This window comes from Podarcis pityusensis (assembly GCF_964106645.2).
Source record: "Podarcis pityusensis genome assembly, chromosome: 3".
Taxonomy (NCBI): Eukaryota; Metazoa; Chordata; class Lepidosauria; order Squamata; family Lacertidae; genus Podarcis; species Podarcis pityusensis.
Window position 1 is genome coordinate 22782717 of NC_138026.1, and position 17791 is coordinate 22800507.

The window sequence follows — 17791 nt, forward strand, 5'->3', positions numbered from 1 at the left end:
TATATTATTTGCATTATTATATTTACCGGTATATACACTCCAGGTTTCCTAATGTAATCAACACAAAGCCACTTCCGTGCTGGCAAGGAGGTGGGGTTGCGGGCTTCACGCCCCTCCTCCACATACGCGGGGGCTGGCTCCAGCCCCCGCGATATCAATTCCTGTAATCAATAAAGTTGTGGCCTAATTTGACCCGTTAACCTGAATTCTTGTGTCCTGTGTCTTTATTTCTTTGGGGGGAGGCGGGAACTCGCCACGCAACAGTGCATATAACTGCATACAAATATTTATGAAATGATACTGTAGAAATATAGTACCAGATGGGACTTGACTCTTGTCTAGGTATTATATGTATAATATATGTATTTGTGCATATAATTAGTCTGGCTTTTAAACAAAAGCAAAAACACATTCTACATGCACTTTTCCTACACAGGAACAAGGTTCTGGGCAGGCACACCCTCTTTCTAACCCTGCATCTTGAGCAGAAGAGTTCTGACATGGAATTTTCAGCTCTTCTCTGATTATATTCAGTGGGACATAGACCTAGGTTAACTTAAATTATTGTTAAGTCTCTGTTGATCAAACCTGTATTTGGTAGGCAGACTCGGCCTATTGTGGCTCTTGGGCAAGAATATTTGTTTGACGCCTTGTGTTTTGTAACGTGCTTTTGGGGCACACCTCAAAGAGACACAGAATTTAAAGTGGAGCTGATGCATGGCTGGTCGTTAGCCGATTGACACTAAACCATGCTAACGCCTCCTGATAATGACCCTTTTGATACTTTGCATTTACAGGAAACAACCCAGGATATTGTGATGATCCTGGAGTGCCATCCCATGGGTCCAGACTTGGGGATGAGTTCAAGATAAAAAGCCTGCTACGTTTTTCCTGCGAAATGGGTTATCAGCTGAGAGGTTCCCCAGAAAGAACATGCCTCCTTAATGGATCTTGGTCTGGCTTGCAGCCAGTATGTGAAGGTCAGTATCAGATTCAACTCATGTAATTGCAACTGTATAGCTACATTTCCACAAATATGATACTTGGTGTTCTTGAAGCTATTGTTTGTGCTTGAAAGTACATTTAACTACTAGCTTTATTTCAATCTTGGTTCTTAATAGAACTGATCAGGTTTGCCACTCTCTTTTATTAGTCCCACACCTGTTAATACAATGCGCGGGTGGCACTGTGGACTAAACCACTGAGCCTCTTGGGCTTGCCAATCAAAAGGTCGGCGGTTTGAATCCCCATGACGGAATGAGCTCCCATTGCTCTGTCCCAGCTCCTGCCAACCTAGCAGTTCGAAAACACACCAGTGCAAGTAGATAAATAGGTACCGCTGTGGCGGGAAGGTAAACAGCATTTCTGTGCGCTCTGGTTTTGTCACGGTGCCCCTTGGACCAGAAGCAGTTTAGTCATGCTGGTCACATGATCCGGAAAGCTGTCTGCAGACAAACGCTGGCTCCCTCAGCCTGAAAGTGAAATGAGTGCCACACCCCATAGTAGCCTTTGACTGGTCTTAACCATTCAGGGGTGCTTTACCATTTTTTTTACCTTTAATACAATACTATATAAACAACATTGTAGCAAAATGTGCAATGGTCTTAAAAAAGTATGGAAGTAAAACAAAATAATGGAAGTATGGTGGTCTGCTAAATCATCATTACTGTTGTGGATTTGAAACTGTTTATCTCTAAGTTGATCATACTTATAGCAGAACTTTGCTGTAATGTGAATCTGATGTAAACTTTCTGATGGAAAGAAGTCTACCACATTCTCTTAAGTACCATCCATTAGGGCTAGGAAAAAGAAAACACAACCAATAGTCCCACAATATCTTAAAAGACATTGTTCCAAGCTGGATGTGGCTACAGGCTGCCAATTACTCACCCGTGGTTTAATGAAAAGTTTATTGTCTTGCCTAAGCTCACAGGCAATGTGGGGAAGGCATTTGCCTCGGGAAAGTGAAACAGAATCCGAGAAGGCCTGCATGTATCATAAGTTAAGACTAAGAGCTGCAGGCAAGTTTTGATCTGGATTCACATTTTGTCCTTCATTCACCTTTCTTCTCCCTGCCAAAAAAACAACAACCTCAGTACACACACAGGTCACATACACAAGTGATTATGAACCTCTCCTATTTTAATTTATTATAAGCACCTGTTCTCCTTTCTAGCCAGTAATCCATCTTCCCACAGCTTACAGCTTGTTTTTCACCAGCAGAACGTTTCACCGTTCTTTCATATATAGAATTGATGTTGTGCATTTAAATACCAGTATTTCTGTGGGCGTTTTTGTATGAGTTACTACAAAGTGCATTTTGAGCATCCTATGAACTAATTCGAAAGTGAACATAGAAAAGTCTCTGGTTGTACACTGTAGCTAACGTGGGTTGGGTTTTTCCCTCTTTTGTTTTACATTCATATTAGGAAGTAATTTTTTTAATTAAAAAAATCTGATTGGCATGTGAAAAATGCCAGTTCAGTTAAATGCCTGAAGTGGGACTAAACTGATAGTGACCTATTGGCTCAAATTGTATTTGTGACTGCATGCACATACATGTGCAATTTGCACCAAAAGAAAGGTTTCTTCCCTTACACAGATACCTTTATTGCTGTTGCTACCAATGTGGTTTCTCCAGTGTAATATCCACCTGGAGACTGAGTTAATTTAATCTTCTGAACCCTCAAGCTCTTAACAGAAAAGCTGATTTATCAAAAATCCCACTCAAGGACCTTAGTTGGGGCTCCTTTTTGGCTCAGTCTTACCTGACATGACTCAGGTTTAGGCAACTGTGATCACAAGAAACAGGACGAATCTTCGCTTTCCTTCCCTCACAGCAAAACCATTTGCACGGAACCGTACTCGAGCCTGTTTTCAATACAATAGGCTGGAGCTGTAACCTTTATGAGCAAATTATATTAGGAGTGAGACTGTGTGAAAGGCAAGCTGCTGTCTATCTGAAACAGACAATCTCAAGGAATACTGCAAGGAAAGTGAACTTCCCGTTTAATGGAGAATTCAGTTTTGCAAAGGCAAAAACCTAGCATGTGAACACTAACTACTGGTTTCACCTTGTAAAATCACCCCAGCTATTTCTGGGAGCAAATTGGTGCAAGTTCTCTCAATGCATATTAAAAACTACATCTTTAAAAAGAGGAGATGTCTATGAACAAACATCCCAGTGCTTTGACTACCTCTCACCTTCAATTATTTCTCCCCTTCTCTTTTTGTGCCCCATTTTTACTAATGCATGCAAAAGCAACTTCTGCCAATAATGAAGTAGAATGGTAATATAAGCCCAATATAGGGCAAGCATATTTTGATAACTTTACCACAAACTAAACAACTGAAAAGCTTTGGTTTTCCAGGATTTGTCCTGCGTCAGTGTAAAGGAGAAATCAAATTTACTTTATTTTGCTTTTCCTATCTTCCCCACTTTTGACAGCTGTATCTTGTGGCAATCCTGGGACACCAGCCAATGGCAAGATAGTCTTCAATGACGGAATTTCATTTTCTAGCTCAGTCATTTATGCCTGTTGGGAAGGTTACAAGACTTCAGGACTAACTACACGACACTGTACGGCAAACGGGACATGGACTGGCTCTGCCCCAGACTGCACAGGTTGGGAACTGACGCCCTGTTAACAATATGCTTAAAGACTGAAAATAGATGTGCTATCCTTGTAAAAGGAAGAAAAGTGTTTTCTTCAAAAAAGGAGGGCACAGTAAATTAAACTCTCATTCATCGCCACATATGGAGCCTGGTCCTAAGTATGTTTGTTCGAAAGAAAATCCCATTGAGATTGAAGCTTACTTCCAAGCAAGTTTGTTTAACTTCGCAACCATAGGTTACCTCACCCTTATATTTGCAGTGAGTAAAATATGCTGACATTCTGGGACATACTCCCAAGTAAACATGCATAATACGATTGTGCTGTAAGGCTTATTTTTCTGCAAGCACACCTATATGGCTGTCCTGCAGAGAAATTTATTGGTCCTACCTGTAACGTTTTTGCAACAACATACATGAAAGTAAATTGAGTGAACTACCTTTTTTACTCAAAACAGTATACATCTATGAATGCTTAAATCACATACCAATCAAAAATCTTCTTTGTTGGCACTGTTTCGTCTTTTATCATTAAGCAACATGGCTTCTGAGGAGCAGCAGTTTTATAATCTGAGTAACAGCAGTTTTATAAAATTATCCTTTCTGTTATTTCAGTCTGTACTGGAAACAATCCAGATTTGGGATTTACAGTGTATGCCTGTGTAATGGGGGACGTGTTACCTACAGAGTAAATCAGAAAAATGCATGCAGTAGAACTCCCAAAATGTATAATAATGCAGGAAATGTGACTTAGAATTTGTACAGGTGTGTTTGTGCAACATTTACATAGATTTGGGCAACAGGGGGCTTCTTCAGTTTGTGAGCACAACTCGTTTTTGAGGATCAGAACATCTCCTAATCCAATAACATTTCTTCTACGCGTGGTAGAAGCTGTAGATGCACTGTTAGAAGTCCCTGATTATATTTGCACTTCAGGAGCACATGCCTCCACTTCGCCGTAGACATACACAGAAAAATGCATTTTTAAAACTTCATTGGTTTAGGAGTCACATTGAGGTTCGCCAAGGGCTTCCCGAATATAAACGTAAACTTGCATACAGATCCCTAGGTGATGTCTGTTGTTATATCTGTTTCTGCATGTGCAGTTTTATTATTTTTATATTTTAAAATAAAACATGTTTCCTCTTTGTTCTAACCCTAGTGATCAGTTGTGGAGATCCAGGTGAATTATCAAATGGCATCCATTTTGGAAGGGATTTCACCTTTAATAAGACGGTCACCTATCAGTGCAACCCAGGGTACCTAATGGAACCTGTTGGTGCATCCACCATACGATGTACGAAAGATGGCACCTGGAACCAGACTAAACCCATCTGCAAAGGTTTGGGCTTTAATTAGCTCACAAAAATTCAAGTTACAGTTTCTCAGCTTAACCGTTCTCAGAAAAAAAGTAGAATAAAACAAGAGTTGTAGTCCAAAACATCTGGGTGGCACCATATTGACAAAGGCTTATAAAGATATCTTGTTCAGTATTTACATTCCACCACCCCCCATAAAAGTCTTTTCTTTTTTGTTTTCATTAGCTATCACATGTGGACCACCACCCCAGGTGGTGTATGGAAAAGTGGAAGGCTCTGATTTCCACTGGGGATCAAGTCTAAGTTACAGTTGTGCTGATGGGTATCACCTTTCCAATTCTGCTATCCTGTCATGTGAAGGGCGAGGAGAGTGGAGGGGAGAGATCCCACAGTGCCTGCGTAAGTTTACTAAGATTAAATTGCTGATAAAATAAAAATCATGGTGCAATAGTCATGTTTGGGAGAACTATGAGATGCTGTCATGTAGGACCAGAAACTGAATGTTCTGGGCTGGGAGAAAACACAGCCAGATGGACAGAGTATAAATAAAAGGATGATGATGATGTTGTCGCCGTCGTCGTCATCATCATCATATTGTTGCATGGGGGATCAAGATTAGCTATAGGGTGGCAGCACCCATGCTGCTTTGCACAACAACCAGGCACTGGAAATACAAGCAGTACTTGTTTTTCTGAAATGCCACAATAAGTAATGTAATATTGAAAATAGTGACATGCATTTTTTTGCCTGTGACAGCATTGCTCATAGCTTTTCCTTTCTTTTAAATTCTGAATCTCCCAAGTACTTACTCCTATGGAAAATTAAAACATTTCTTGATAGAGCATCCATTTGCTGTCTTATTGTTGCTTCATTGTTTATGACTTAATAGCTAGTTTGTAATTGTGTTTACAGACGTATAACCCTTGACCATTGCTTTAAATGTGACTAGGCTTGGAGGTAGTCCTTGAGCAATGAATTTTTAGCACATTCTTAAAGTGCATAGAACATGAGCAAGTAACACAGATATGGTGCCTTCAAAAAACAAGAACTTCTGAACACATATTGGTCCATGTTCTGAAAAGATACTCTGGGAAACACGGAACCAAGAAGACTTTCTTTCTTTCTTTCTTTCTTTCTGTCTTTCTTTCTTTCTTTCTTTCTTTCTTTCTTTCTTTCTTTCTTCCATCCATTTATATTCCACTTTTCTTCTGTCATGGAACCAAGGTGGCATATTCCTGGTATACATATGGTCATCCATCGAAGCACTGATTGGACCCAGACCTGCTTAGCTTCCAACTAGGTGGTGACCTCATGCGCCTTCAGACAATATCAAGCCTGCATAGACTGAAAAACTAAACATTTGAAAATGATTTTTTTAAAAAAAAGTTGCATGAAACTACCCAGTGGCAAAATTTTTTGATAATTTAGAGAAGGAGAATAAGTAGCCAAGGAAAGGCCTTATCATTGATTTGGGATAATTTGATATTCCAGACTTAGCCAACTCGTCTTGACTTTTCTTTATTCCATTTTGTATTCTTATGAGGAAAAAGCTTATTGCAGAAGCATACTTAGATGAAGAAGAAGGGTAGCTTGAGAATAATTCAGCTACAAAATTAGAAGGGGAAAAAGTACCAGCTCACTTGTAGTTTCATATTCCATAATATGCCCCATGAAATGTCCTCCCACAAGAATGGCTTTCTGTATTCCATATGCACGCATTACATGCAACTGGCACCCTTCTCATTGTTCCTGTTCCCCACCAAATCTTCCCCTTCTTAGGCTCTGTGTGCTCCTTACTAGGTAAAGGTAAAGGACCCCTGGACAGTTAAGTCCAGTCAAATGTGACTATGGGGTTGCGGCGCTCATCTCGCTTTCAGGCCAAGGGAGCCGGAGTCCTTTCTCAATAGGTACCTCAACTAGGCACCTCATCTGTAAATTAGGCATCTCAGTTAATGTTACTTTTGTGGTTTGTTTTATGCCACATCAGGGCATTCAGTGCTTGCAAACAAATGATGATAGCAATAAATTAGCATTCAAATAGTGATGTAAATTGGATAAGCAGTGCGGTGCCTGCTAACTCGTATTCACACACACACACACACACACACACACACACACACAAAACTTCACTGTGCATATGCTATACATGGTTTTAAAGCCTTTTATTGAACATGTTCCCTTTTTCTGTAATAGCTGTCTTTTGTGGAGAGCCTGGTACACCAGCTGAGGGGCGACTCAGTGGCAGAAGTTTCACCTACAGATCTGAAGTATCTTTTCAGTGCAGAACACCTTTGATACTAATAGGATCTTCAAGGAGAATATGCCAAGCAGATGGCAGCTGGAGTGGAATTCAGCCAACGTGCATTGGTAATTGCTACAGTTATTTATTTGTGCTGTGCCTAAGCGCTGTTTCACACATGTTTCCTACTCTGTTGAAGATAAACTTAAATGAGAGAAACTGCTGTTCATGGGATAAACTTAAGGTTTAATCCAGGCATAGGCAAACTTGGCACTCCAGATGTTTTTGGCCTACAACTCCCATGATCCCTAGCTAGCAGGACCAGTGGTCAGGGATGATGGGAAAGCCTATCCTCTTCCCAGAGGGGAGGTGTTGTGAGTGGGAATCGCTTCCCACGTCCGCAGGAGGGGTGTGGCCGGGGCCCCTACGTCAATGGAGTCCTGGGCCCGTGTCACACACTCCAGCCAGCCAATCTGGTGGGGTGGTGAGCGTGGTTTGCCCGCCCTTTTAGGCTTTGCCTCAGCACTTGACCTTGCTGTGGACCTCTCTTGGCTGCCCAAGGGGCCTTGTAGGAATTTTTTCCACTTGGCGGATTGGCTCTAGCCACCTGGTTTTTCACCTACCTCGTAGCAAATCGTCACAACTTTGTAAGTTTTGGCAGTTAGGCATTGCTTAGGCAACTGTGAAATTTGCCCCCAACCCCACCCTGCACTCATGCAGTAGATTGCGTGGGAGTTGAGACTTCCATTGGCTAACATTAATTGTTGCACGGGGAGGCAAGTGCCATAGAGATTGCTCCTGGGGAGGGAAAATTTAAAACTTGCCCTTGTTACATGCTGTGATCTTGAGGGAACTGCACCCTGACTTTCCCTGATATTTCAGATTGCACACAATGGGATTGCTACTTATGTGTTTAACATCATGTGCAGTTTGAGTGTGTAAAAAGGTCACCATAAGTTTCTAAAAGACTTATGTTCTTAACGTTGCGTTTATAAATTCACTTCCCCGGTAGTCTGCTGGAAATAAAATCACTCTGTGTGTGCGCGTGTATTCCAGTGAAGTGTGAGCAGACCTCCAGTCATCAGCCAAGTTTCCCCACTCTCCTCCTCACATCTTCCCTGCTTGCACCCACCCCACCCCCCATCCACTCTTGAAAATTAAAGACTGCTGGAATGATATGGGATGGTAGAGAATCAATGGGATGCAGGTGGTCGTGAACAGAAGTTTATTTTCATCACCTGTGGATCCAAACCTTGTGTGTGTGTGTGTGTGTGTGTGTGTGTGTGTGTGTGTGTTAGTTCATATAATTTTTGTTACGGAGCAGGCCAAAGTGAATTTGATGCCATTTGAGCATCAAAGGTACTATTTTTTCTTCTTCAGGAAAAAGCTCTGTGTTCATAAAGATTTGCTGAAGCTTAGAAAATGGCATATAAATCTGCAGTTTATAAGATCAAATGCATCTGATCCGTTGAGATTCTTAGTGCAGACTTTCCACATTTTGAAGAATCAGGGCAACATGATTCAAATGCAAATAACCTGTACAGTCATACCTCAGTTAACTGATGCTTCAGGTTGCGCATTTTCGGGTTGTGCACCGCGCCAAACCTGGAAGTACCGGAACAGGTTACTTCCAGGTTTCAGCACATGTTCAGAAGCACGCGCTTTGCACATGTGCAGAAGCGCCGAATCACAACCTGTATGTGCGCAGACGCAGTGCTGTGGGTTGCGAACATGCCTCCCGCACGGATCACGTTTGCAGCCTGAGCATCCACTGTATACCCTATTGATGTCAGGATTCACCCCAGTGGGGATGCATGGGATTTTTGTGGGAGGTTTTTGCTTTGCTGCAGCCGTATCAATTGCCTTCATATTTAAAAATCAAGTTCTTCCTAGGCAGACAGAAGGAATCATTCTAATTAAGATCAGCTTAAGGAATTGTTCTAATGCATTGTCCAGTAAGCTCCCTGACACACAACCAACAGAATGGGACTCATTGTGCAATTATTTAGTTGAATCTAGCCCCCTGTTTTATTTTCCATTTACTTTTTCCTTACTCCAGATTCCTTGATTCATTCAGCATTTATGCTAGGATAACTTTTATAATTTCCTTTCTGGGACAATATATTCTCTTTTGGGGACTGTGCTCAGTTCTCACGTTGCTTACTCCTTTGTCCCCTCCTCTCCCAAACAGCCCCTTTTATCCGAGAGCATAGAATTTTGCTTTCAGGCATTTTTCATCCATCGTTTTTCTTCATCTCAGTAATTTCCCAGGCTGGGAATTTCTCAGCCTCCCGCATCTTCTCTTGTCTGCCCACCTGGCAAGGGTAAAAGTCAGTCAGCTTTCACAATAAGACAGAGCAATTCCACTGCCTTCTCCATCTCACAAATAATGCAGCATTAATGACAAGTAACTCAGTCCTGTACAGTTAGGTGACCTTGTCCCTACGGGTAGAGTTTGATTTTTATGTTGGTGGTGCTAAACTGATCCAGTGCTCTTGGGTTAAAGGAAATCCTGGCAATAGAGCACCATCCATTTAAAGTAATAATTCCACTCTGCGACTGATCTTTTCCCCTTTTGAAATAGTTTTGTGTGGTTAAAAGAACCTTATTTTTCTTCCTCTCTACCTGAGCAGCTGCAACCCTTAAGGCTGCTTTAGCAGCCATGTTAATCTCCTGTAGAGCTCTTAACTTCACTAGCACATCACTGAGACCATAAAGGTTTTTAAAAAGAAAGGGAAACAGTATTAACACTTCATGGTTTCATTTGATGTTTAGAGAGTTAATGAATATATTGTATTAAAGTAGCACAGTCAAAGCCAGTGAGTGAGTCCACCAAGGGAACTGGCTTGCAAGTCACTCTGTGGCAACTGAAAGAGGAGGCAGAGTTCCCTCCTTTTCATTTAAGTACCAGGACACAGGGGTGGGAAGAAGGATTGGCCCTAGTGTGGACATTTGATGCTCGCATGGAGCTGACACAGGTTTTCCCTACCTCAGCCTTCAACGTCACTTCCTGGTGCTTGAAACCTTTCCACCACAGTTGCCCGCTGAGGCCACTGGCAATTTGCTAAAGCTTGCCTTCAGTGGCTGCTGGAAGCACACAAGCCAGTTGTTGTTGTTGTTGTTTAGTCGTTTAGTCCTGTCTGACTCTTCGTGACCCCATGGACCAGAGCACACCAGGCACTCCTGTCTTCCACTGCCTCCCGCAGTTTGGTCAGACTCATGTTTGTAGCTTCGTCCTCTGTCGCCCCCTTCTCCTTGTGCCCTCCATCTTTCCCAACATCAGGGTCTTTTCCAGAGAGTCTTCTGTTCTCACGAGGTGGCCAAAGTACTGGAGCCTCAGCTTCACGATCTGGCCTTCCAGTGAGCGCTCAGGGCTGATTTCCTTAAGAATGGAGAGGTTTGATCTTCTTGCAGTCCATGGGACTCTCAAGAGTCTCCTCCAGCACCATAATTCCAAAGCATCAATTCTTTGGCGATCAGCCTTCTTTATGGTCCAGCTCTCACTTCCATACATCACTACTGGGAAAACCATGGCTTTAACTATACGGATCTTTGTTGGCAGTTACTAGTAGTTAAAAAAGAAAGCAACTTTTCAATAGGTGGAATTATTGCCTGATTTTGTCTGTAAAGCTTTGCTGGGGGCACCATTCTGGAGGAGCCCACAAGATGGTACAGTTCAGGATTTTTTTTTTACACTGCATCATATTTCTGTATGTGTGTGCAATTTGCTTTTAGTAGGCAGCACCGAACCACAAAACCATGTTGGAACATTTATCATCCCAGGGAGATGGGATGCTGAGGTAGTAAATCCAACTTTGAATTTCATAATCTGAGCTGAGATGTTTTTAGAGTAACAATGATCCTTTGTAAACAGCACTTCCCCAAAGGTGACACTGTCTAATTTTTCCTTGCTACTTTTATTCAGCCACTGCAGCTGTAAGTCAGTTCCTACACATACTAGATTTTTTTTCCGTTGGTGGGATATTGTTTCATTTTCCCATTAGCAGATGCACAGTCAAACTGCTGATGAAGTTAAAAGTCCCTTGATTGCTGAAGTACACTTTTTTATATATAAGTCATGTGTTACACTCTCATCTGTCTGAGTTCTGAAGCCTGTAAGATTTGCTTTGTAAATAAGTCCATTATATATTCCACTGACAACATGATTAAAGTGGCTGCCTAGGATTGAAATTTAAAATCAGGCTAGAAATAGGAAGTATCAGAACCTATTTTTTTCTGGATTATAAGGTTACAAATACTGTGCATTGGAAATTACTACAACTTAGCAAAATGCCTATCATTATGGTGGACATTGTGCATGACAGGCTTGGGTACGGCAAGGAGCCTTTGCGTACAAAAACACTATGCAAGGAGTGGACTCCCACTGTCCTAAGTTTAGCACTTTGCCATTCACTCCTAAAGAGAAAAGGTAACCCTTTACAGAAAATCTTGTGATACCTCCAGAACTACATTTCAATGAGGCCAAAAACTTTGTTCGCTTTTGTGTTATATATTGTAGAATGTAAGTTTTCTTTTTACTGATCGTATGTTAGGTGCTCTGGGAGACTTAAATAACGTATTCCTGCATAACAGGCTCCTCATGAATTCCCTACTCACTTCTGTTTTCAATTGCAGATCCTGCTCACAGCAGTTGCCCAGATCCTGGTACACCTCATTATGGAATACAGAATAGTTCTAGAGGCTATGAGGTAATTTTTTTGGTACTGTTACATTTAGAGTACCTGTTTGTACATGGTGCTTTAGGAGCACCGATCTTGGTTTGCTACAAACCTAGGGTTTTGTGCCGAGTTGTTTCCAGCTTTTAAAAGCCCATACATTTTAAAATGTCTTCTTCCAGCATTTTCAAGAGAACCTTCCTGTTGATTTCATTGAACAGCTTGAAACATTGAAACCTTCTCACAATGATTATAACATAAGCATTTTTAAGTAACGGGAGGGGAGGACACCCAGTATTTATTTTAGCGATAAGAATAATATGAGCATGGTCAGAATGGCTGGTGCTCAATTAACATTTTTGATCTTTTTGGGGGGGGGACAGATAGTTTGTCAAGTGATTTCATTTAATTGGTGAATTGTGATGAATCTCCAGCACAAATACTGAAACTGAAATTATCATGCATATTGGTCAACGTACTGCTTGATTGTGTGCTCTCCATATAATCTCTCAATTAGGCACAAGGCAGTAACTTGAGGGTCTGTCTTGAGAGCAATTGACAAATAGTTTCAAAAGTACATAAACACCACAGCTGACTTAACATTTTGCATATTTATGACTGTTTCAAGTGAAATTCTACCACAGTGTGAACCGTAAAGGTCAGTAAGAAGTCAGTAAGTCAACCTATCTGTTGTGGAGGTTTGACTCCAATTTCCTCATCCTTTGCAAAACCATAATCAGTCCTTAAATGATAAAGATTGGGCAATTATCTATCTTCTCCTCTTACCCCATTTTTCTCCTGAGTGAAATGGTTTGCTGTATTATTTTCTTTTTTTTAAGAATAATTTTTTATTAACCGACCAATCACATCAAATCAAACCAAATTACATAAATTCCAAATTACACAGCCGAATTTTAAATTTTTGTTGGGGGTACCCATATTTCAAGTTCCGAAGGGATCCAATCAACTTCTTGCTTCTTACTGCTGTTTTAATGTCCACAAATCTAACCTTATGATGTTCACAGTACTATCCAGTCCTTTCTTATTATTTTTCCACATCTCTTGTTGTTATTTTCATATATTTTTCCTTTCTCTTTGTGACCTCTGATAGTCTCCGCAAGCTGGTTAGAACAGTTTGTAATCCTGCGTGGATATTATTATTTTTATCCAGTATCCATATCCAGACGTTTTCCATATAACATCACTTCCATACATCAAAACAGTCTTAGCGTCATTAATCTTCACCAATCTGCCTCCTTTCTCAAAACCTCTGAGGAGATTCACTAGGAATGCAGTCTGAAACCAAGTCCGTTCTTCCTCCCGGCTATAAATCCTTTGGCAAGATGGCGACTCCGAATTAATTGCTGCGCCATTCCCAAAAGCTCTTATTGCTTCTTGGTCTCCATAAAGCATACTTTTGGTTAAAGTATATCTCCACACAGACCTTAATCATCCTGCTGTTGGTTTGCAAGCCCCTTCCATAGAGGCTGGCCCCTCTCACTGTCCTCGGAGCTTGCTTACCGGTAACCTCCTCTGGCTGATATCCAGACAGACCAGGGAGATTTTGATAGGCGACATTTTCCCAAGCGTGGGTAAAATGCACAACCCCTCCCTCCTGCTTCCGCAGGGGAAAGAAAATAAGTCAGAAATCTATTTACATGATGTTTATTTCTGACATTATAGCACTAGAGAAAAACACGTCCTTTCAGTTCAGTTCTTCTAGCAGGTCAGACAAACTTCCTGAACATGCGCAAACGGAAGGTTTCAAATTACACTCTTCACAAAGACTTATCCAGCCTGTGAACGTCCTGGGAAATTCTTCTTTCCCACAGATAGGCATATCATGTGATGTCAACAGTCTGGCTGTCTGCAGCGGTGATGTTGCCATATACTGACATCCTCCCCCATATGAATCATCGTTAGCTGCGGACAAAGCTTGATCCAGAGAAGAAAACAAACAGTTGTTATACATATAACAATCCCCTGTTGTTTCAGTTCCACCCTTGGAACTACCCGCCACTGGTTTCACCAATGTAACTCTCTGGTTGTCTGTTTTCCAAGGAATGAGTGCATCTGCATTACCTCTGCATTATCAGAGACAGCATCCAGGAGAGCCGATGTCCACACGGGGGCATTCTGCCTAGGGCCCTCACCCCCTTCATTCGAATTAGGGGGTGATTTATGGGCACAGCAGGCAAGGGCAGTGTTCCCCATTTCCTTGGGGCAACAAGGTAGGCTGCCTACTCCCATAACAGCCTCTTAATTACCCCGTGTGGGTCGGAGAGATGGTATTGTCGACCATCTTCCAGTGCGCCCCCTAGTGGCCCCCGGTTTGCTGTATTATTTTCTTACTAGTGCAAAACTGAACAATGCACAAACTCACATATACAGTTACTGGTCAATTGAAAACGACATGTTTGCAACTTTGACTGTTGGGTGATTTACCATGGGCTCTATCTATATGGGGAAAGGACAACTTTTTCTGCCAGGGTTTCTTCTCCTGAGCCAATCAGTCTTGAATGAAAGCTTTCTAACTCTTTCACATTAATTAGTTAAAGCTATAGTTGAAGAGTAGGATAAGCTGACGTACTTAGCAGCCCTTAAAGGGGAAAAGTAGAATTTATCTTTTAAAACAAAACAAAAAGAATATTCACATTGAGGAATACAGTCACCATGTTTGTCACACATGTCAGTTCACAGAGGACCGAGCTGTTTTCACGAAACACAGAAAAAATGGGGAGAGAGGTAATGTGTGCCAAGCATTTGGTGTTCTTCTCCATGGAAACTCTCTGTATTCATTGACTTGATTGGAAAAGGAAAAGAAGGGAAATGTCCAAAATGTTATTTTGTGTTGTGGCAAAGAGATGAATATTATGTGTTCTATTGTTGTTATTTCTCCTTTTAAATTTTCTTTTTAATTCTTTAGGTTGGGAGCAAAGTCTTTTTCAGATGTAGGAAGGGTTATCACGTGCAGGGGTCAACTACACGCACTTGTCTTGCAAATCTAACTTGGAGTGGCATCCAGCCCGAATGCATTTGTAAGTAACAAATGTTAACTACTTCAGTTATGTATCTTTTTTTAAAAAAAATGATGATGATGAAACAGGATGGTAAAATAAAAACTTCACTTTCAATACCTGACACAAGGTCACTACTCAGAAGCAATATTTGCTTGGGTGATCCAGGCAGCAGTGGAGCATTCTAGCTCAGGGCTTGTGTACATGTTGTATTTGCTTACATGTACATGTCCTCTTATGTGATGGGAGATTTCTGGACCAGTGAGAGCTGGACCATAAAGAAAGCTGATCGCCGAATAATTGATGCTTTTGAATTATGGTGCTGGAGGAGACTCTTGAGAGTCCCATGGACTGCAAGAAGATCAAACCTATCAATTCTGAAGGAAATCAGCCCTGAGTGCTCACTGGAAGGACAGATCCTTAAGCTGAGGCTCCAATACTTTGGCCACCTCATGAGAAGAGAAGATTCCCTGGAAAAGACCCTGATGTTGGGAAAGATGGAGGGCACAAGGAGAAGGGGATGACAGAGGACGAGATGGTTGGACAGTGTTCTCGAAGCTACGAACATGAGATTGACCAAGCTGCGTGAGGCAGTGGAATACAGGAGTGCCTGGCGTGCTCTGGTCCATGGGATCATGAAGAGTCGGACATGACTAAACAACAACAACTATGCCATAATTATCATATACCCTTAGATGTGTGGAAGTGGGAAGGAAGCCTTGTTTTAGATAAGGACTGGGTTCTTCAAAAATTACGCTCAGTTGCTTTTCTTCCTGGATTTTGGAGTTCTGAATTACCCACACTTGTTTCTGAAGTGCAACCAATACATTAGGAATTCTTAATTTCTCTCTCTCTCTCTGTGTGTGTGTGTGTGTGTAAACACACCACAGACAAACGTTTTTATCAGACAAGTGCATGCATTTCTTTCCTTAGTTTGGTTTTCTCATGATTTCCTGTCCCCCATTAACAAAACATAGCTGTACATGGAAAAAGCAGTGCAAAAAAGCAGTAATGTGATTGCATGCACAATTGCAATCTGGCTTTTTCTTCCAGTATTGCTTCCCCCCTGTCATTCTGATCCATTCCAAGAAATTCAGTGCTGACGTGACTGTGGCTCTTGGCCTCAGAAAGGGGCATCCTCCATCCCTAGCCCTATAGTCAAAGTGTGATTAAGTGTCAGGCAAATGTCCCAGGCTCTGCATGAAATGCTTGAAGATTAATATATTTAGATTTTTTTATGACAGCTAGAAGACAAAAAAGAAGACATCAGAGAGCATATTCAGTAAAGTACATTGATGTGAAGCAAGACTGACCTTAGGTTCTTATCTTATTTCAAATTAACTTTGAGATGCTGTGAATGAGCAGAGCACAAAGAAGAAGAGAAGTATACTTACAGTGGCTTGTACAACCAGTGTAGCATAGTAAAAACCTTTCTATGGAACCTTTATTTTGCAGAGGTTTATAATGAATTTATTTAGCACAGAAATCACTGTGTAATTTTCAAGGTTCTTTGAGTCACTGAAATGGAAGTGAAGCAGACAGCTCAGTAATTCCTAGTACTGATCACAGCCTAATTTGCAATGATGTGTGGTTTAGCTTTCCTTTTCTTTTTCTCTGTTTCCTTCCTAATAATCTTCCATGTGCGGGGAAAGAAGGTTTTCTGAATACCCTCGAGTCCAACTTATTTTACATTTCTCGCTCACATTGCTTCTTAGTCAAAAACATGTTCACCTGCAACACAGAAAAAACATGCCAAGCTATTCATAACATGGAAGTTGACTACATTTTTGCTTACAGTAACTACACGTTCATTGCATTTTTCTGGATTTGGATATATACTTTGCTGATATATATATATTTTTCAAACTTTCAGCTCATGCTTGCAGGCAGCCAGAGACACCTGCAAACGTGGATGTGAAAGCAATTGATCTGCCTACCTTAGGCTACACTTTGGTGTATACGTGTCAGCCAGGATTTTTCCTTGCCGGTGGATCAGAACACCGAACGTGTAAGCCAGATATGAAATGGACAGGAAAGTCACCGGTTTGTAAAAGTAAGTTACTGATGAAAATAATGCTTCAATTAGTTTCTACTTGCTAAAAAGTCCAAGCTCATGCATAATAATAAAAAATGTGCGCTGTGATGTGAATCAGGCCTGCTATGTTTCAAAATATTGCATTAGTATCCCTTTCCTATGTATAGAATGATAAAAGTAGCAATGAACCCGTGAGATCGACGTGCCATTTTCAAGACTGAAGAGTGTATATGTTTCTTCTTTGCCCCACAAGTCATGCGTGTAGGTGTTCAGCTTCTTGAATGGGCTGGGCTACCTTTTGGGAAACTCTGGCAAGCAGTTACAAGAGTTGTTGAGAGCCTATCAGGCTGATGGAGCTGCTTAAAGCCTGTGACCGTATATGCACTTAGCTGGGGACCTTATTTCCTTCCCTTGGGGGGCGGGGGATAGGAGCAGATGGACCAGTGGCCAGCAAACCAGGAGCAGCCCAGCAGCTCACATTGCCAGCCCCCCTCCACTTACCCTCTGCGCAAACTTGGGAGTCTCACCTCGCCTCAGGGCTATGCCAACCTTGGAACCCTTACATGCAGTGTCTCCAGGAATACACCCATGGAAGACACAGCTTGTAAAGCTCATAGTATTGGTGATGCATATTTACTTCTTCCCCTGCATGAGCTGGGTTATCTCCTTATGCCTTGTTACATCTTTAGCAGAACATCTGCAGTAGTTGACCATGCTGAAATGGTATGTTCTTGTAATCACGATGCTAGGATGGAGACAATTTCCAGGTGTCTTTCATACCCAAAAATAGATACCCTGTGTGTCCCTGCTTTAACTAGCCTCATGGCTTCCAATGAGCCAGTCATTTGCTCTGAACTACTCTGAACCTAAGAGTTCCTTGGAGGAGTTGCAG

At 41.5% G+C, this 17791-nt stretch overlaps 1 protein-coding gene across 4 annotated transcripts in view; it reads left to right on the forward strand.

Moving 5' to 3' along the window:
• CSMD1 (CUB and Sushi multiple domains 1) overlaps positions 1 to 17791 on the forward strand; it is a 940367-nt gene that overhangs the window by 896437 nt on the left and 26139 nt on the right. For all 4 annotated transcript variants that reach the window (XM_080998891.1, XM_080998892.1, XM_080998893.1 and 1 more), the window contains 8 exons: positions 798 to 980; positions 3449 to 3625; positions 4776 to 4955; positions 5158 to 5331; positions 7126 to 7299; positions 11807 to 11880; positions 14774 to 14885; positions 16738 to 16917. In XM_080998891.1, coding sequence (XP_080855017.1) covers positions 798 to 980; positions 3449 to 3625; positions 4776 to 4955; positions 5158 to 5331; positions 7126 to 7299; positions 11807 to 11880; positions 14774 to 14885; positions 16738 to 16917 — 1254 coding nt within the window. The remainder of the gene's footprint in view (positions 1 to 797; positions 981 to 3448; positions 3626 to 4775; positions 4956 to 5157; positions 5332 to 7125; positions 7300 to 11806; positions 11881 to 14773; positions 14886 to 16737; positions 16918 to 17791) is intronic.